At 35.8% G+C, this 21,978-nt stretch overlaps 1 protein-coding gene and 1 long non-coding RNA gene across 17 annotated transcripts; one reads left to right on the forward strand and one right to left on the reverse strand.

The window, feature by feature from the left end:
• The first annotated feature begins 3,444 nt into the window (after window positions 1-3,444).
• On the forward strand, window positions 3,445-7,615 carry LOC113313428. Of its 16 annotated transcripts, none has more exons than XR_003341889.1 (11): window positions 3,445-3,721; window positions 3,799-4,926; window positions 5,074-5,163; window positions 5,268-5,357; window positions 5,515-5,710; window positions 5,922-5,989; window positions 6,179-6,241; window positions 6,428-6,529; window positions 6,925-7,023; window positions 7,158-7,212; window positions 7,314-7,615. It is a non-coding gene; the product is annotated as an uncharacterized LOC113313428 (long non-coding RNA). The 16 variants fall into 16 exon arrangements; XR_003341893.1 differs by having other exon boundaries at window positions 7,321-7,615; XR_003341877.1 differs by having other exon boundaries at window positions 7,158-7,192.
• Window positions 7,616-12,058: 4,443 nt separating this feature from the next.
• Window positions 12,059-12,874, reverse strand: LOC113358835. Its single transcript, XM_026602553.1, has 2 exons — window positions 12,586-12,874; window positions 12,059-12,330 (listed from the first exon to the last, which is right to left on the reverse strand). Exons 1-2 carry the CDS (start codon window positions 12,872-12,874, stop codon window positions 12,059-12,061), a joined length of 561 nt encoding a protein of 186 aa, XP_026458338.1.
• Between the last annotated feature and the right edge of the window lie 9,104 nt (window positions 12,875-21,978).

A 21,978-nucleotide genomic window follows, 5' to 3' on the forward strand; every position in this document is an offset into this window, starting at 1 on the left:
ATTAATTCTCCCCCTTTTTGTCAATAAAATTGGCAAAGGTACAAGAACGGGATCATAATGAAATTTCCGTAAGAGACATTTCATGACTAAAAAGAAAGAACACACATCATCTTATTTAGATGCAATCATATAGCCGAATCTAATAGCATTCATCAAGGAGTTTAAAGATACAAGATAACCCCTCTAAAATTCCACAGCCACACACCCCTCAAGATATGACCATTAAGCAAAAGTGTTAGAGCATAGCTCGGTCGACCTCGCATGCGTTGTTATATCAAGCATGTTTGTCAATGTTAGTGATCAAAACTATGAGTCTTGATTTCTAGTCTATTATAGCTAAGTCTCGGACTAGGATAGAAAAGTGTAGTTGAGCTCAAGGACTTCATGGCGATTCATCATACAACGACGAAGATCTACTCAAGGAACCGTGGAACTTCATCAACAAAAAGGTATGTAGAGACTTGAACTTATCTATCACTCAAAGGTCTATCTATTCTATTTCCTACTTCTTATGAGACAAAAAGTCGTATGCTATATAGACTGGATCATACACATTTGACATTTCGAGCTTTGTATTCACTACTTATCTTTTTCTCGAAATCGTGTGTTGGTAAAGCGTTTCGCTTTGATCAAGTTTATCTTCACCTAGTGACGAATGTCATGAAAAGTTTAATTACTTTGAGAATTGCTCTGACGTGAAACGGTCTGTGAATAACGGCTATATAACGTCCTCTGAGAATGTATCAATGATTGGAATGAGAGTTTAGATTACATAACCATATACTCCTTAATCCGAAGTTTTCGAACTTTGTTGATTGAGAGAAACCAGAGGAATTGGCTTTGCCAAGTCCGCGAACTCAGTCCGCGAACTGAAGGAAGTTCTCTTGCCGAGAATTTCTGCTGGGATTTTCCAAAAACTCGTTTGCGTGTTTATTCCTCGAACCTAGTCCGCGAACTGGCGGAAGTCTCCTTGCGGAGATGTTCTGCTGAGTTTGGAAAACTCTGCCAGTTGCCTTAAGTCTGAGAAATTGTTTGTGAGCTTAAGTGGTTATGATCTAAAGATGTGCTCTGAACATGAAACTTAAATTACTAAGGAATGTTTCATGCAAACCGTGGCTATAAAGTTCATGAGCCGATTCAATCGAATCGAATCATATTTGTTTCAATTGTGTCTTGTGTAGTTACATAAGATCTCATAGCAATTGAGCAACTCTCTAACTAGTTCATTTGAGTCAATTGAACTAGTTATGGTAAAGAAGAACTAAGTTAATATGAATTGCTCATATGGTTAACCTTTTGGGTTACTATGTTGAACCAACATACACGTACACGTTTGGGCATGGTTTTTACAAAACCAGTAAACGTCTACCCAAGTGTGTGTGACAAGTTAAGTTTTCGATCTAACGGTTGAGAAATATTAGCTTGAATCTAAATCATATTTTCATCTAACGGTGAATATGGATTGCTTTATAACTAAGGCAAAACCTGATTTGAAGGCTATGTAAAGGAGACATCTAGTATTGTGCAAAACTAATCCCCACACGTCTGTGTGATACTAGTGCGCTCGCTAGAGTCGATTCTCCTTTAACCTTTGGTTTTCTTCTCTAAAACCAGGTTAACGATTTAAAGACTTCATTGGGATTGTGAAGCCAGACCGATACTACTTTTATCGTAGTTGTGTGATCTGATCTTGCATCTTCTATCGTACGAGTACAATCTTTGATTGGCTTGAGATCGTGAGAGTTCTCCGATAGGCAAGATAAAGAAGTCATAAACATCTTCGTCTCAGTGTTTGTGATCCCTCGACAAACCGCTTGTGTAGTCAAGAAGGATTGTTGAGAGGTGATTGATTAATCTAGGCTGTTCTTCGGGAATATAAGACCGGATTATCAATTGGTTCATGTTCACCTTGATTTTATATCTTAAGATGGAACAAAAACCTAGGGTTTTTCTGTGGGAGACAAATTTATCCTTTGATAGACTTTTCTGTGTGAGATAGATTTGTTTATTATCAAGTCTGCGATTTTTGGGTTGCAACAACTCTTAGTTGTGGGTGAGATCAGCTAAGGGAATCAAGTGCGCAGTATCTTGCTGGGATTAGAGGCGTAGGAGTACAACTGTACCTTGGATCGGTGGAAGACTGATTGGGGTTTAACTATAGTCCAGTCCGAAGTTAGATTGGAGTAGGCTAGTGTCTGTAGCGGCTTAATACAATGTATATTCAATCTGGACTAGGTCCCGGGGTTTTTCTGCATTTGCGGTTTCCTCTTTAACAAAACTTCTGGTGTCTGTGTTATTTCTTTTTCGCATTATATTTTATATAATTGAAATAATACAGGTTGTGCGTTGAGATCATCAATTGGAAATCCAACCTTTGATTGTTGATTGATATTGATTAATCATTGGATATTGGTCTTTGGTACCGTCCAAGTTATTCCTTGTATTTGATAAAGACTCGCTATTGTTTTTAGCTTGAGTAAAAATCAAATCAAGAGAGAGATATTAACTCCTTGAGATACTTTACTGTCTAGTTGATTCTCTAGCAAAGTATTTCGGAGTTAGTCCATACAGATTGCTAAGAGAAATATTGGGTGGTGTTGTTGGACCCCCGCTTTTTCAATTGGTATCAGAGCAGGCAAACATGCTTAAGACCTAACAAGTCCGTGCTTGTAGCGATCTAACTCTATGGACAGAGGTGCTATCTCTATTAACGTACCACCAGTCTTCGATGGCTTCAATTACTTATGGTGGAAAATTGTTATGCGAGCTTTTCTTCAATCGCGTGATTTTCAATCATGGGTATATGTGGTTAATGGCTATGATGCTCCCGTTGTGGCAGTTGGTGATGTAAACGTTCCCAAACCTATTGGTGAATATACCACTGTTGAGATAACTGCTGCAAAGCAAAATTCCGACTGTTTGAATGCTATCATACATGCCATTACCCCAAATCTTCAGCATCATGTGACAAACTGCACTAGATCTAAAGATGCTTGGGATATCTTAGAAACCATATTTGAAGGAAACTCCAGTGAAAAGGATGCTAGGCTTCAAAACCTTAATTCTGATTGGGAGAACCTTCGTATGGCAGATAAAGAAATATTTGATGAGTTAAATCACAAAGTGTCTGAAATTGTTAATGCATCTTTTGCATTGGGTAAGACTATTCCTGAAAAGGACACTGTGATGAAAATTCTCAAATCGCTGCCATCTAGATACGAGTAGCCAACGCGACAATGCCTATAAAGGTCTCAAAGCAAAAATATGTGTCTCTTTAATTCCTAATTATTAATATTAATAAAGAGACTTTCTGTTACCCTTATACGTGTCTCTGATACCCTTATATGTGTCTTAGCTAGCAGGATGTTTTGGTAATTTCGGTTATAAGTTTTATATTCTGATTTTATTTTCATTTTCATTTTTATTTCATTGTTCACTGACGCGAGCTTTTCTTTTTTCCTCTTATCTCGTTTCTTCTTATCCTTCGGTCTTCACAAAGCTAATAAGAACCCTAACTTACCAGAAATTAGATCTATTACCACAAATCTGTCGTTGACCAGAGCAGAAAGCACTTCGAGCCTACTAGAAAATCATATCTATTTTTCCTTGTTAGAAAAACCTTAAATTACCAGAAATCAATCCTAAGAAATCAGTACCTTTTAAATCACCAGAAATCAATCCTAAGAAATCAGTGCCCTGACTTTGCGTAACCTAATCTCAGGTATAAAAATCTATTTTACAGATTTTGACTATTCTGATTTTGTAAACCCTAGAAATTGATTTTTATTCTTGATTTAGAATTTGCAGAAGAAGATTCAAGAACAAACCCAGACGATTCAGGTACAAAACCTAGAAGATTCAAGTACACTGATGAGATTCAAGTATAAATCCTAACTCTGTTAATTTCTTGTTTTTGGTTTTCCATCTTGATTTGAGGTTATTCTGCTGTGAATATACGGTATGTTTTTCTGTAGATCTTGCAGTCTGTGTGTTGGATTAGTTGATTTCATAGAGTTTTATAACATGGGTATTTTAGGACTTCAGTCTTACAAAGTCTTTTAATTTTGATTATGTCTCTTTCAGTGTTTGAGTATTTTATTTTGTTGTTAGCTTTTGTATCAACTGAAAAATGGTTGTATGGTGTCTTTGAAGATTTTGAGTCTGGTTTTGTTGTTTATGAGCTGAGAAAGGGATTGGTATCAAGTTTCAACTGAATACTAGTTTACTTCCCGAGGACTTGCTTAGGTTTCAGGTTCAGCTATTTTTATGACTTATGTCCATTGACAAGTTTTTCTTTAAATTTTGTTGGATGTTATCTTGGTGGACAACTTTTTTTCTCTCGTGATGTTTGTGCATTCCCTATCTGTAGACCTTGTTATGAATGCGATAGGAAAGACGGGAACCAGTCTTGTCCTCGTGTGTTCTTGCGAATTCCTAGATTATTCACGTATCAAGTTATGCAAAACCATGGAGAGATCTTGTCTTGGTACAGGAACACTTGGCACAGATTTATCTCTTTCTATCACTGGTTCAGTGAAAGAATTGGGACATTATCAGGTTTTTCTACTGCGCCTTTTATTGGGGGATTCTCGGTACTGGAAATGGGCATGGTACTTTTTTTTGACAGAAGAAGCCATGATAAATATGTACATACATAACAAGCTAATATTTTTACCATTTTGCTGTTATCTAATTTTTATGGTGATGCCTTGTGTTTCAAAATCTCTGGTGACCGAAATGTATATGTGCTTTGGACAAATCACACTATTACACTCTTTGTTCCTTTTAATTGCTGAATCTGATAGGTAATCTTTAAGTTCCGATATTAAAAAAGTTCATGTATTGCTCTCTCTGTACAGGATCTTCTGCCGTTGAATTTGACGCCAGTATCCCACATGAGTATCATCACGGTTGTGGGGAACACAGGTAATTGATTCACACTATACCATGTTCAGGATGTGAGGATAATCTGCACTAGAATATCAAACGTGGAAACCCAGAAACATATTTCTTCCCGGTGCATGACTTGATGGATGCTTGACAATTCTCAGCTAGTTTTCTTTTCTTTTTTAGACGTTGACATCTATTTGCAAAAGAGGAACTTATTAAGTATGACCCCTGTTATAGCATGAGTATGGGATGGGTAGGCAGGCGAAATATGAGGTGAGCAATTCCTTCTATTTCGATAAGCTGCATTATGTTAGAACTACTGGACTTTTAACTAACTATTAGATTAAATGGTTGTTTCTGTTCTTTTTATGCTCCAGGTCAAAGCGTTAAGAGCGGAAAGTTTCAAAGACGAAATCATCACCACACTCCCAGCTACTTGTATGATTAGTTTCCTTGAAATGAAAGAGGTCTTTTCTTCTTGGCACTTTCCATTTTCTTATTTCTTTTTCTCCATGATTAGATGGATTTTTCAAAGAGTGGAAGTAGATGTCCCTTGTAAGTAGTAATGTACCTACTGGTTGAACTCATATAATTGTCACAAGTAGTCTAACTCTTGCTGAACAGGTTCAGGTGTCATCAGTCCGTACAAATGGACCCTACATGGCTACATATTGAATCTTGATTCTCATCACTACATAAACAACATAAACAACGTCAAGGTGTTGTGAGTGGATATGTTTTTAATGCCTTTAGTTTCTTCAAACAGTGGACAAGTGGTATACACGAGGTTGAAAGTCATAATCATGTTCTTGACCAAATGGTGAGTAAGCAGGTTGTATTTGGATGAATTTTTTTATTATTCTTGCACATGGGTTGTATTTGATTTAGGGAAATGAAATGGATTCATCAATGAAATGGGTAGCGAGTGGATAATTTCATCATTTTCATCCAATTGGAATTGTAATTGGGTTGAGTAAGATTAATTTTTTTCTCTCCATAACTATAAGCACTACATTTTTTTTTCTTATCAGGCTTGGAGTATCAATACCAGAAGAGGTTCTCGATCCTGTATATGAAAAGATCCAACAACAAAGATAAAGTAATAATACTGGACAAGGATATTGTACACAAGTTTTGCATTTATAGATTGGTGTATAATAATCTACTAGGTTGCATATGCAACCTTAACTTCAGAATTCCTGGAATTTAAGTGAAACTAAATTATTGTTATTGGCTAATATTTGGGCATTGTGCACATTTGAATTCTAACACTTCTCGGTTTGATCAGATTGAAGTATTATGGAGCAAAGAAGATAAACCACTTCCTCCACTCCACCCTCTTCTAATAAAGGTAGAAACCTTTATAATCTTAAGACGACGAGACATGTCAGTCCAGTTACGAGGATATAGTTTTTTCTGCTGTTTTGGGCGTATATTATTTTTTCGGTTTTGCATACTCTGGAGCAAAACTTCGTTCACATATTTTATTTACGGGCAGATGAGAAGATGACTTTATTCGTTTCTTGTGATATGGCAGGGGTCCACCTTCATCCTTGAATCTCCTTCTCATTTTACAGAGTGCAGGCTTTTGTGCTGCATCTGATGCTACCTGGGTCTTGATTCTTCTAGTTTACTGAAGGTAAGTTTTATTTCCTTGTTTCAGATGACTCTAATTTAGTACTCACGTAATATCCAATTAAGAAACCTAGTTTTTCGACACTAAGAAGTTGTGGATGATGAAATGGTCTTCACATAAATTTACAAACTAGCAAAAATGCGGAAATATGTAACTTAATATGAAACATCTGAAGTATTTTACTGGCATACATAGAAATTGCAAAGTATCTATTTTAATCCCTTCATTACTTGGCAGTGTCAACGGCATTGTAAGTTCCTTCATACTACTTACTTTCAATTCATGAGCTCCTACTAAATGCCAATAACTTTAGACTTGAGATGTATGGTTATGGATTTCGTCATTCTCTGTTCTTGGTTCATCATCACTGACTAAAAAGTATTTTGTTGGTATTGCAGGCAGTTTCTTTGTTCTTACTTGGATCAAATAGAAGTTTCTAGAATAATGCACCGGTCGTTGCTATTTGTGCCCTATTACTGTATCTTGGATGGTACCAGGTATGGAAGACTTTGTTTTCATCCCCTTGATAAATGATATTTGGGTTATACTGAATTCAGAGGAGAGTATAAAATTCTACTCCGTATTATTTCTCCTTCGTACTGATATTTGGGCTGTTGATCATTCTTTACAGATTGAAAGAAGCATGATGAAAACCTTTTCTCCCTGGTAATGTCAAAGCTTTGTAGGTAGTGACAAATGATACTCTACATGGTTCTGAATTTGCTATACTCTACATGATACCAGTAAACTGCTAGTGATATATTATCTTGGTGTTTTGGTGCTGAAGCCTGCAGGTTGTAGCTTACCTTGGAACTAAGTGTTGGTCGCTCCAAAGGGAAGATAAATTTGCAGCATCCGTGCTCGTAAAGTGATAAGAAGATCGATGAGTTATTCCGCTAAAAGGTGTATGTGTGCAAGGAAAATGTTCAAGTTTGAAGGAGTTTAAAATTGTATAAGAGTGCTATAATGTTTCATAGTGCTTGAATTCAGTTTGTGTTTTGAGATACTGATTTCATTTGTTGGAGGCATAAAGTTATTGATTCGGGACGTATGCAGCTTCATGAATATATAATAATAAAATTTCTGAAATTGCTAATTGTGATTCTTTATTTTTTTTTTATAATTATTATATAATTTGAGACGTTTATATGTGTTGTTTTAATTATTATAGATGTCGCTTTAGTAACGTCGCTAATTAAATTAAGAGACACTTATATGTGTCGCTTTAGTTAATTAAGAGACACTTATAAGTGTCGCTTGAAACGTCTCAAACGATTCCGGACGCACGATTTGAGACACTTATATGTGTCTCTTAAATTCAAAGCAACACCTATAAATGTCCCAAAATCGTTGATTTGGTGTAGTGATGCCATCGTTGAAGGGAATAACCTCGATAATCTTTGCAGAAACACCTTGGTTGGAAAGCTTAAGATCTTTGACCATGAGCATACATCCAAAGTCGGTAAGGATGTTGCCTTTAAAGCATAAAAGAACACTAAATTACTTGTCAAAGGTAAGAGTGTTCATGTCTCTAAGGATGATCAGTCTAAGGATGATTTTTCGGATGAATATCTTGACAAATCAGTCTCCTTGATCACAAGACAATTTAGGGATCTTCTGTTGAAGAGAAGTAAACGGTTTTCAAGAGACAAACCTAAGTCATCAGACAAACTTCACGGTCGCTTACCTCCTAAAAACAGGGATGCTGACGAGGCTGATGACGAGGACATGCCTCAGTGCTTTAAGTGTAAGGGTTTTGGCCATTTTGCTAACGAATGCCCAAATCGTAGAAAATACACTGGGAACAAAGGTCTAGGTGTAACACTTGATGAAATGTATGAAACTTATGATTCCGATGAAGATAGGAAATCAAGTGTAGGGATTCTTTGTGAAAACATCGATTTTGATACTTGTAGCAATACATATATCAACCTCAATGGGTTCGGAGAAGAGGGAAACCCAATCAAGCTGGAAGATTCACTGAATCCGATAACTGGAAACCCTATCAGTGATGTTTCAGGATCAACAGTATGCCTAACTGCTTGCACATCTCAGATGCCTGAATACTATCCAAGATTGACGTGCTCGTTTTGTTCGATGAAGAGACACGAACTATCAAGGTGTTACAAATACAAGCACCAAATAAGGCACGCCAGCAAACTTCAATGAAGAGCCGATCGATTAACAAGGAAGCTGAAACTTGCTCAGAAGACCACCGAGGTATGTAGGATCTTATCTTCCTCTCAGAAGTTAGTTTCCAAGGATAGAATAAGACCATTTGAAAAGAAAATATGGTCAAATCGTTTTGATAGACAGAGATCAGAGGATTCCTCCCACGAGGAAAAAGATGGACAAATCGTTGTTCATCGCAACACAACTTGATTGTGTTGTTGGGAAAATCTTGTCTCATGCGCCTGTTCGAAAAGAGACAAGATTGAGTGTTGATCCAGGCTTCAGAAAAGTTTTTTCCTTCTTTTCTTAGATTTGTTATTTTTTTGTCTATCTCAAATAAAAGAAAGGGTTATTATCGACAATTCTACTCTTTATAAGGTTTTAGAGTTGGGCGTATACGAACCTGTCAATAGGTTTCAAACCCTACATTCCTTTCTTCTTTTGACATCCTTTATAAGACTGCTTGTTGAGTTAAGTGATTCCATCACACAAATCCAGTTGTTCATAACTGTTCTCAAAGCACTATGTCGTCAGATGGAAAGGATGTCAACATGATTGTTAAGTCTTCAATCAAGGAAAAAGACAAATCTCCTGTTTCTAAGTCCCTGAAAAGAAAAAGAAGGAATACAAGAAAACCCAGGGTTGTTCCTTCTAACTCTCAGAAGTTTTCCGATGTTCTTGATAAGTTAAAGGAAATAAGAAGGGAGATTTATGAAATAAAGACGTTCGTGTCTAAATCTTTGGGAATTCAGAGGACCCTAATTCGACCTCTTCAGCCAAGACAGTTCATGGGTATTGACACTTATCTCCGTGAACCTTATGTCCCGATGGTTGCAGATAACAAGGAGTTCGAGAATGATAAAGAATTTCTCAAAGGAATTGTTTCCTAGTATGTCTTCTTTTTGGATTAGTTGGAAGAATAACTAGTGCTTTGAATAGCGAAGATTGTGACTACACATAGCTATTTTTGTTTTCATCTTCTTACGATTATTTTTTAGGTTTATTGGTTTTAAATTCTAAAAATATTTGGAGGATGATATTATTGCAGTATTAATCTGTTTTGAAGTATTGCAATATTTTTATGGGATATGTATTGTTTGCGTCCGTGAACTTGAAGGTCCCATATTGTGTCAAAAGTAAAGTCGTTCATAAATTGATATTCGTATTGATGAAAGGACGAATGGACTTTTGAAAAATTACAAAATTTATGCCTATGCAATCATTTATTTGATGGAAAATAGGATGAAATCTTTTGTTTGACAAGGATAAAGTCTATTATGTCGTTATGCAAATAGTGATGGAAAATAGAATAGATCCTTGTATGTTATCCACGGTATTGATCTTCATTGATCCATTTTGTTATGTTTTACCGTGAAGGCTCCATTATGTATCTTATGTTGAGAACCTTACAACTATGTCAATTAATATTGGCCTTGTTGGTTGTTCCATGAGATACTATATGTTGAGCATTCTTGAACTAAATTAATCATCTTGATTGGTTATTTAGTTATTTGCTCCGAAAGTCTTCTTTTTTCGAGCAAAATCTTTTGACAATTAAATTGATTGCTTCGGTGATTAGTTTGGCTGTGTATTCCAATTAGATTAATTATAGGTTCTCTTGTAATTAATCTAGTTGAGTTTTTCATATATTCCACAAGTTCTTGTGTTGAGTATATGAACGGCTATACTAATCATGTTCTATTGGTTGTTGTAGTCGTATATTCCATAAGGTTTTTCTTATATTTAGTATTTGAATGATTAAGGTAGTCATCTCCGTGTGGTTATTATCTTAGTCATAGCTCCGTGAGTTTTCTTATGTTGAGCACAATCAATTAAATTGATCACTTTTGTGGTTTGATTTAGTTGTGTATTCCAATTAAATTAATCATGGGTTTAGTTGTGATTAATTTGGTTGCGTTTTGGATATAGAAAATCATTTCCATGGTTTTTGGTGTCCAATTAAATAAATCATTCTTTTCTTTCGAAATTAAGGTCGCTCTTGTTGTTCTTTCGGGAATGACATCAAATGGGGGAGAGTTCTTTTGAACCTGTTCTTAACGGTAATATCATGCGGGGTGTGTGGCTGTGGAATTTTACAGGGGTTATCTTGTATCTTAAAACTCCTTGATGAATGAATTTAGCTTCGGCTTTATGATTGCATCTAAATTAAGTTGGTATGTATTTTTTCTTTTAGTCTATGAAAGGTCCTCATTATGATCTCGTTCTTTTACTTTTGCCAATTTTATTGACAAAAAGGGGGAGAAATAATGTAGTTCACACTACAAATACATATGGTTTTCGGATCATTGTGTAAGGGGGAGTGGTTTCCATGATCGAGATGGAGTATTGACTAAGGGGGAGTGATACATATCACCATATTATTGTTGTTAAAGTCGTGATGCAATTGGACTTTGATGTTACAAAATGATACTATGACACTGTATAATAATGATCGAGAATCTCGATTTCTCTCATTGTTATAGATACGGATCTTCAACAACGGTGGTGCTAAACTTACAACCTTTGGGATCATTGGAGTACTTGGAAGGACGAAGATTTCAAGGAACGTTGAAGATTAGAATATGGAATAGGAGCCACTAAAGCTTATCTTTTTTGTATTCCATATGTATTAATAGTTTTGTCACTAAAATTGACAAGGGGGAGATTGTTAGAGCATCGCTCGGTCGACCTCGCATGCGTTGCTATATCAAGCATGTTTGTCAATGTTAGTGATCAAAACTATGAGTCTTGATTTCTAGTCTATTATAGCTAAGTCTCGGACTAGGATAGAAAAGTGTAGTTGAGCTTAAGGACTTCATGGCGATTCATCATACAACGATGAATCAGACTTGTACTCACCACCATTGTCTGATCTTAAGGCCTTCACTTTCCTGCCGGTCTTCATCTCGACCTTATTCTTCCACTTCAAAAATATTCCCAAAACTTCATCCTTTCTATTTATGGTGTACACCCATACTCTTATGGTGAAGTCATCTATAAAGAAGACAAAGTATCTTCTACCTCTCAAAGATGCAGTCCTTGAAGGTCCCCATACATCTATGTGAACATAGTCTAGAATTCCCTTGGTGGTACTTTTACCGGTCATAAATTTCGTTCTAGTTCTCTTTCCCTTCTCACAATGTTCACAAAATCCCAACTTGCTGCATGATTTTGTTCCTTTCAACAAGCCTTGTGAAATCAGGTGTTTCAAAGACTTTTCTCCGCTATGCCCTAAACGCATATGCCATAGTTTGGTAATGTCCGACTCAACACTATCCGATACTACTGCAATTCCTTCACTCACACTTGTGTTTCCTTGCAGAAAATACAAGTTTCCATGTTTCAAACCTTTCATAACAACTAGCCATTTGAATAGACCTTAAAAACTCCACCTTTCAATGTCATCTCAAATCCTCGGGAGTCTAGTTCACCTACTGAGATCAGATTTTTCTTCAATTTCGGTACATAACGAACATCATCAAGTTCTTGAATGACGCCATCATTCATATTCAAACGAATCTTCCCAATCCCTTCAAGTTTACAGGTATTATTGTTACCCATAAACACCCTTGGTCCATCAAACTTTTCAAACTTAACGAACCAGTCCTTCCTAGGGCACATATGGTAGGAAGCTGCGCAATCCATAATCCACTCAGTTATGTCTGCAACTAATGCGGAATCATGAACAGTCATCGGGAACTTGTCATATTCATCATCTTCAATAGCACCAGACTTGATTTTAGCAACGTTTGCGTCTAAATTCTTCTTCTTGTCCTTGTTCTTTTCTTTAGGACAATTCTTCTTCCAATGTCCAGTCTGATGAAAAAAGAAGCATTCATCGTATGCTGGGATCTTTGATTTGGACTTCGGTTTGAACCTTGATTTACCTGAATTCTTCTTGTCAGACTTCCCTCTGACTGTCAAGGCCTCACTAGTCGATTCCCTGTTCAAATCTCTATCCCTTTGCCTAATATCATAACTTATAAGTGCAGCAGCCACATCATTAAACTTGAGTGTTTTATCCTCTATCTTATTTGATAAACTATCAATGAAAGTCTCATACGAATCAGGTAGAGATGCCAAAAAACAGCAAGTTTTGGTTTCATCTTCGAGTTTCACGCCAATATTAAGTGCATCAGCAATTAATATTTTGTACTCAGCGAGGTGTTCAACCATAGAGGTACCTGGTTTTTTGTTGAATCTGAAAAGTCTTCTCTGCATCATGATTCGGTTGAAACACTTTTCACTACATACTTATCTTCCAGATTCTTCCACAGCTTGAAAGCTACATTCTCAGTCATCACATCGTACTTTATCTCCTTTGTAAGGCACAAACGTATTGTGCTACAAGCCTGACGATTCATCTTTGTCTATTCATTGTCCGTCATCTCTGGTGCAACAGGTTTTGCTTCTAATAAAGCATCTTTTATGTCTTGCTGACTCAAAGCATCACGAACTTCACATTGCCACATGGTAAAATTGTTCTTACCATCAAATTTCTCTACTTCAAACTTTGCTTCGACATCGACTTATACATCTTCACCTTCAAAATCTATTTCTGACTTCAAATAAAATAATTCTAGATGAAACCCTAGAACTGGCTCTGATACCAGTTTGTTGTGCTAACATTAGCTACTTCCTAGACACCCCAAGATCTTTCACACAGAAAACTATTGCGGAATTAAACAAGAACACAAAGAATTATAGTGGTTCGGCAATGTGCCTACTCCACTGCAGCAATAAACTTCTTATTGAAACTTAGAGAATAGACTTCTTCACACACCTATACAATTCAGACTGAGATACAATAACCAAAGGATTATCACTCTTATTTATAGGCCTAGGAATAATCTAGAATTTCATAGAAATAGAAGTCCTAAATAGAGAACTATTTCCTAATGTAACTTAGAAAACAGATTCCTAAAATACTTGAGGAGGTGCAAACTGATTTAGGGAAATCAGTTTGATCTTTCCTAAAACAGGGTGTTTCCTAAATCAAGCCAATAACTAACATTAAGGATGTACTACTTCTTCACCCATATGAAGACCCGGATCAACTAAAGTTCCTTAAACATCGGGAGATCCTACTGAACTATTTGCTCAACCACAGGTGAATTTGTATGTATATTGGATAGTATATGTGCTCCCACTACACTATTACTATTTGTTCATTAAATTCAGGAATATCAAAAGTTGTAAATCCAAAATTAGAGCATCTTTGTTAGACACTTCATAGTTTACTGGAAGTGAACTAGAAGTATTACTAACTCCCACTGAACCAGTTTCACACAACTCTTCAAGTACAACTTTACTTCGAGCCTTATAGTATAATCATCTTCAAGTAACATCGCATTAGTACTTACTACCAACTTTTGTTCCTTAGGATTATAAAATAAACCAGATCAATTACCTTTTTGAATAACCTACAAGCAAGCAAACTTTTGACTTTGACTCTAGTTTACTAGGCTTTCCTTTTTGCACATGTGCTAGACAACCCCATATTCATAAATTCTGTAGACTTGGCTTACGCCCAGACCACAACTCCCTGGGTGCCTTAGGAACTGCCTCACTAGGTACCAAATTTAGAATGTATGCAACTGTTTCTAAGGCTAATCCCTAAAAGGATATTGGTAATGAAATATAACTCATCATAGAGCTTACTATTTCTAAAATGGTTATGTTCCTTCGTGCTGCGTCACCATTCTACTGTGGTATTCCTGATGCAGTCAACGAGGATATAATCCCATGTTACACTAAGCATGCACCAAACAAGTTTGAAAGATACTCACCGCTTCGATTTGATCGAACGACTTTCAATTTCTTTCATGTTTGGTTTTGGACCTCCACCTTGATTCTGTGAACTTTTCAAAAGAACCAGACTTATGATGCATACGATAGATGCAGCCGTATCTAGAATAATCATCAGTGAAAGTGATGAAATACTCATAGCCACCTATAGCTCTAACATCCTTCGGTCCACATATATCAGTATGCACTAACTCTAATACTTCATTGGCTCTAACACCTTTCCTTTATAGAGTCTCATGCTCATTTTACCTTCCAAATAGGATTCACCAATAAACCATGGTTCAATTTCTAATGAATCAAGAGATCCATTTTGAGCCAACCGTTTTGATCCTGTTATGGTTAAGATGACCAAACCGTAGATGCCATAAGTATGTAGCTTTAGTCGAAGGACTTTTCCTTTTAAGAGTGATAACAGATGGTATACATTCACAATTTAAAACACAAGGAATAATAGGAGAAATAAGATATAAACTGTTTTTAATTATAAAAACCTTAAAAGAATCAAATTTCATTGTCAAACCATCTCTAACGAGACAAGACACTGAAATTAAATTTCGTTTAATATATGGAACATATAAGCAATCTTTCAAAAACTGAAATCTTATTCTCATTAATACTACTACTACTACTAAGACGAATTCTTCGCTTAGGTAAATTTCTTCTTTAGTTAGTTGTCTGGTTATCTGAAGCCCCTGCAATGAATCAGATTCATGACTAGTGGATCCAAAAGATATACACCAAGTTTTTGGTGTATAGATGGCAACAATTGCCTCAATAACTAAAGATTCAAAAAATACCTTTTGAATTCGTCTTAGCTAAGTATTCTTTGCAGTTGCGCTTCCAATGACCAGTCTCATTGCAATGGAAACACTTTCCCTTTGCAACACTTTCTCCCTTATCCCTTCTAACACCCAAAGCATTATCTGCACCAGGGGATGCTTTTTGAGCTTTCTTCTTTGGATTCTTTCGTTTGGGTTTATGCTTAGAATCCTATGCTAAGTAAACACTTCCAGCTTCCTTTTGGTTGTTCAAAATACCTTCCGCAGTTTGCAATTGGTTAAGAACTCATGAAGAGTTAAAACCATCTTATTCATGTTGACATTCAACTTGAAATGTACAAACGAAATAGGAAGGGAATTGAGAACAATGTCAACTTTCATGTCACCATCCATAGTTGACCCAAGGGTTTCTAGCTCGTAAAACAGAGACATCATGATAATGACGTGCTCACGAACTGAAGTACCTTCTTGGATCTTAGTGTTCATTAGATTTTTAGTTTCCTCAGCTTTGGTGGGACGACTATGTTCAGAACACATTTCCTTGAGACCATTAATGATATCACCAGCTATCTCAAAGCCCTCATACTGATGCTGCAATACATTGGAAATAGAAGCCATGATATAGCACTTGGCCATATCATTAGCCTTCTTCCACCTTGCATGTGCACCAGCTGTTTCTGCGGGTTCAAGGAGTATAGGTTCTGGCTCGTTTAGAACAAACTTGTAATCTTGTACAGTGAGTACAATATCCAAGTTTCTTTTACAATCAACATAGTTGGGACCGGTTAACTGGTTTTCTTTCAAGATATTTTGTATGGGACTGAGGTTTGACATCAACATCTAAACATGCATTACAAATAAATTGTAGTGAGATAATACAGTTCTTAAAAAATTAAAACAAATCAAAAGTTTATTTATCGCAACTCCCTAGTATTAGGGTAAACATCGGATTCCCAAAACTTTACATACGTAACATTCTTTAGGGAATTAGTTGTGCATATAGTTTTTCAGGTGGAAGAACTTTTCATTGATTTAACAACCCTAAACATCTCATGTCATATTAAATCAACAATCCGATATATTCGGTCTCTAAAATAAATATTTGTTTCCTTAGGGAAAACAAATTACTTAATTTTAGTTAAGTGTAACCCATAAGCAATTTTCAGAATCTTCATAAAATTGAATTGTCTCCTTAGGGAGAACAAAACCATTCACATAATCTGATTTTGTCTATGGAAGGCCACAAGATACAAAATCCCTCTCCCATTTAATTTCTTAGAAAAGGGCTATTACTGTTCATACATGTCATGCATAAACAAAATACAATATTGGGATTTCATGATAAGCAATCTAATTATCCCAAGATGATACTACAGCTTATGTATATATATGCCTGGATTCCAGTCGTCATTATGTAAATTCAACTTGAATAATTCAAACTTTGTTCACTAATTTACATCAATACTAGAATCACCAAAATCACAAAGTAACTTTACCGTAATAGGATGGTATAACGTTTCAAATTGATAATTAATTGTTCATTATCTTTGATGAACCAAACCCATTACGATCCTGTTTTAAACAATCTGGAACAAGACACTGTCGGTCCTGTCTAAAACAGAATATGGGCTTTTCACCAAAACGTAGAACTACATTACCAATTTAAACAAAATAGAGTTTTGGTTCCTTTACATTCGGTGTAAAGAAAACATTGGAATTTTAAAAAACACTTTTAGAAATCTCAAAACTTCTAGTTCACACATCACATGTGGAATAAGATTTTGACCAAAACTCCATATTCATCCTTCCATGTGATTTCTATTCTAGAACATACATATTGGTATCCATATACATAGTTTTCATCCCATGAAAAATTCAGCCAATACCCAAATAATACTACGTATTTATGATTTCCAATCTAATTAATATATGACGATACTGTAACTTAAGCATATGCCTAAAAACCAATAATTCACTTTACTACTAGATTCCCCAAAATCACCAAACAAGTTTACTAACACTAGATTGTGTTAGTAATCGAAAGTGATAACTTGCACTTGTTTGTAATATTTCCAATCCAGAAAATTTGTCTTAGGCAAGCTGGACCAAAACGTGTTGGACCTATTTATAACAAATTACTTTTGGATTCTTGCTACAACAAGAAACTCCATTACCAACTTAAACTAACAGCAACTTTCATCTTAAATGTTCTCAATCTTAAGTGGTAGAGTTACCGTATTTGATGTAATGTACCAAATCCCTTAAAACTTTGATTTAGATAAATATAATACACACCAAAACTGTTTTGGACTTATAGAATAACAATTCCCGCACAATAATCCAAGGGAATACACATCCGAAGCGGATACCATATTGAATATGTATATTCTTACTGTGCACTCACAAGTATCCATCTTACCCAGATATTGGATCCAACCTAATGACCTCACTGCTTGGTAAGACAAGATAGCCTGAAATACACCTAAGGTATATACATAATCTCAGGTTTAACAACTTACGTAAAGTAGTAGCTTAGATCCATCCATTAAGCTGATATACAATGAACAGAGCTAACCGACCGGTTCGATGTAATCCAATTACATCAACCTGCTAGATTTAGAAGTCTCCACTTCTATGATTGAGATTCATCATAATACATATGTATTTATCATAGCAAGTTATAATCTAAACGAAGAATTAAGTTCACATAGATTACGAACAAACAAATGTCACCAATATATTATATCTCCCACTGTATAAATTACAAATAATATATTCGACCATATCTCACGTAGCATGTTTAAAATGAACTGTTAGATAAGTTTGAAATGTAATATCAAACATATTGTTTTTGGACATAATCCCAACACTTATGCACACATAAGTACATGTTACTTCTTATGCTGACATTAATATTTCTATGCACCCTTCAATTACTGCAATTTTTTTTGAGTTTTTTTTTACTTCCTAGTATAGTACTCAGGAGAGACCCCACTGTCCTATGTTGACACTTTTTTTTTAGCGGTTTACATATATACAAAGACTTGGCCCTCCTAACCAACGAGCCAGGGACGGTATTAGGGGTGGCTTATCTAGGCTGAAGCCAACCCCAAAATTTTCGAAAAGCTTATTTGTCCATGTAATTCTCGACATTTGCCAAATTTAGCCCATGTAAAATTTTGAAGTGAAAACTACAGGGAGACCCATTTTTCCAATTTCTTCCACTGTAAAACCCACGCCCAAAAATTTAAAGGCGCGCACCCATTTTTTAAGAAAAAATTATTCTCGGACCCAAAATTACTGAAATCAAATTTTATCGCGAAATTTTATAAGTTCATCGTACTCTTCTTCTTCTTCTTCTTCTTCTTCTTCTTTCTCCTCCATCTCCGGATCCGATCTAATTTCATTAAAATCCGAAATTTCTTCATTGAAAACAAGTTTTAGCTGTAGATCTATGATTATCAAACCTTGTTTTACAAACCCATTTAAGGATTTTCTCTGAAAAACAGAAACATGGTGGTTTTAGCCTAATTTGGGTTACCCTCTGTGGATGAAATTGAGCGAACATTTACGTATCCTTCATATTTCATATGATATGAATTAGCTCGGCTTCATATTGATTAATCACTAATAAAATTCTTAAATGGGTTTATCGTGAGATTTGTTGATGCAGATCTTCATTAACAATCATCCCATTCATTTTCAATGTTTCGTACTTTATCTTTCTATTGGTTTGAAAGAAACAAAATCATTATGGTTCATGATTAAAGAATTGGAATGAGCTTTGATTTTGTGGTGATATACCTACATCTTGGAGGGTTAGTCAGAGATCATAAATAACATTACGATATTTTTTTCTCGAAGTAAGTTATTCCTGATTAAGATCTAAAATATGTTTTCTATCAGGGTGATGCTTTTCGTTTGAATCTCAATTTCCAGTATCGACATTTAATATCGTTCTTCATCTGTGGTTAGTTAAAAGAATTAGTAGAGTGATTTCAAAGTCTTTTCACTCAAGTTAGAGTTAACATTTTCCGATGAGTCTTCTATCATTGTATCTTCTTGTTTGACTGGACTTCGATTCCTTGATAACTTCCTAATCGGTGTTGTTTCGTTACCAGCTGTGGTACCTCACTACTTCCACCGATCACTTCCCCCTGACTACCACTTGAGATATTTGCTGGAGTTCGATGCGGCATAAGCTCCTCACTAACAACAACGGTATCCTTCATCAACTTCCAAACTTTGAAATCAAGCCGAAGAATGAAATGGTTGTATGCGGAAACTCCTGAGGCAACTTGTTCAGGTGTAGGTCCATTTTTTGGAGTAACAAAGTGGCGACCATTTGAATCAACAATTATCCTAACTCGACCATCTTTCACCAAAAATGAAAGAGCAAATAAATTCTCCACCGTTTGAGCAAAAGAAAGTCTGTTCAGAAGTATGATTTGTTGACTGTTATGAAAATGGGTGATTTGGGGGCAGCTATGAAAATAGATGCAAAGTTGATTTTTTGTTGGTGTGTGCATAATGAGTTGGTGGATCTAATTTGGTAGTTCATGGTGGTAACTGAAATAGGAATGATGGTATTGTTGTTGGTTTGCAATGGGTGTGTGCATAATTGGTGTTTGCAGGTGGAGTAATGGATGCATAACCTGTTATGCAGTTATGAAAATGGGTGCATAACCTATTATGCAGCTATGAAAATAGATGCAAAGTTGTTGCATAACTTGTTATGCAGTCCAGAAAACGGTTGCATAACACGTAATGCATCTAGTTTTTTCTTAGTATTGAAACCAACAAAAAATAAGGCTGCATAACTTGTCATGCACCTACAATAATATCTATTTAACATGTTATGCAGTCATGAAATGGCAGCATAATGCATTACGCATCGAGAAAATTGTTGCACAATCTTTTATGCATCGAGAAAATAGATGCATAACCTGATATGCATCCATAAATATGGATGCATAGTGCATTATGCATCAATTTTTTTATGTGCACACTAAAATCAACCAAAACAATGGTTACATAACTTGTTATAGATGCATAACTTTGTTATCCAAATGCATAATTAATTTGTTATGCAGTGGAGAAAATGGTTGCATAATTCGTTATGCGTCTACAGAATGTGTTATGCATCTTTTTTGGTGGCTATGTATCAAGTTTTCGAAAATTTTGCCTAAAATGATGATCACCTCCGATTTTTTCGTGAAAAACAAAAATTTGATATTCTTGTTTGTACTCGTTGCGTAGCTCTCTTAAAAATATTTCCAACGATATAAAATTTGTAAAATTCCAAGGCTCGGATTTTTAGATATGTTATATCCAAGTTGCGTTGCCACTTATGCCCATGATGCATAACCCGTCATGCGGATGCATAATCCGTCATGCAGACATTTTTAATAATTTTATATAATTATGGGTGTCATGGAAATAATTATGGGTGTCACAGTACCTAAAATTAATTGTGGGTCTGATAATGAAAATATTTTTTTTTTGGCATGCACCTAATTTTCCCAATTTTAAATTAGCCCATTAGGAGATACGATTCTACACGGAGGAAATTCAAATGGAATTTGAAACACGGTCCCACGTGGATTAATCTAAGATAAACAAACCTAGTCATAAAAACACAAGGTGACCAAATTTGTGGTACAAAACCCCACTTAAATATTGGGTTCCATTAAAACTCCATCGTAAACTAAATTGATACAAAAACCCTAAATTTTTAAAAATTGATACAAAAATCCCAAATTTGATGAAATCAACATTTAAATTTGAGATTTTTGTGTTAATTTTGTTTTGCTGGGGTTTTTTGTGTTACTTTTATTTTGATGGGTTTTTTGTGGAAGGATGGTGACACCTCTGGGGTTATAACTGGCGGACCGTAAGATAAAAGCACAGTATATCTTAAAATCAGTTAATATTAAATGGTCTCACCTGCTAGGTGTCAGTCGTATAAACCCGTTTCTCAATCTTTGTTTAATTTACTCCTTTTACCACTCATGTATAGACTAGCAAAGGGTGTGCAGGGTAACCAACCCCACTTCCTCAAGTCAACTAATTAGTCGTCCTTAGTCCAAAATTGCCACCAGTACGTACCCCACTTAACTAGATTATCACTTCTTAGTTGTTTAGCTTTTCATTTTTCTCCCTCCGCAAACACAAATATGTTGAAGATGGCACGAGCGCGAAGCAGTATTCCATGAGGATAAAAACGATTGTGTAACAATTAAATCGCAACCACCTCAGAGAATGGCGCTTAGGGAAGATTTCAGGAGTTGAAGCCGGAGAAAAGAAAGGCAACATGTCACGTCCTTTGCTACAAAAAATCAAAATAGAGTATTGGTGGAGAATTTATTTTTTAGCCCACCCAGTCATAGAATCCTGGTTCCGTCGCTGCAACGAGCCGTATGCGCTTAAAAGAAGAGCCTCCAGAAGAGTACGGAGATACTAGGCTTTTTTATTCCTCAACCTAAAATATGGAGAAGCAGCCGTCAGCAACAATGTCAAGCCTTCCCGACGAGATCTGCACAGAAATCTTTCTGAAGTTACCCGCGAGATCAATATTCATATGTAAGTATGCTTGCAAGACTTGGTTTGCCCTAATCTCAGACCCTGCTTTTGTTAAATTGCACCTTAATCGGAAAAACAACCCCAAACTCATAGTTAAAAACTACTATGACA

This window comes from Papaver somniferum, chromosome 1, assembly GCF_003573695.1.
Source record: "Papaver somniferum cultivar HN1 chromosome 1, ASM357369v1, whole genome shotgun sequence".
NCBI lineage: Eukaryota > Viridiplantae > Streptophyta > Magnoliopsida > Ranunculales > Papaveraceae > Papaver > Papaver somniferum.

Bases quoted from the DNA above. Each gene is read 5' to 3' on its own strand.
- LOC113358835 (XM_026602553.1), bottom strand. From the start codon at position 12,874: ATGGTTGAACACCTCGCTGAGTACAAAATATTAATTGCTGATGCACTT. The intron at 12,331-12,585 runs GTAAATCAAGGT...TGGATTGCGCAG, and splicing joins GTCTGACAAGAAGAATTCAG to CTTCCTACCATATGTGCCCT.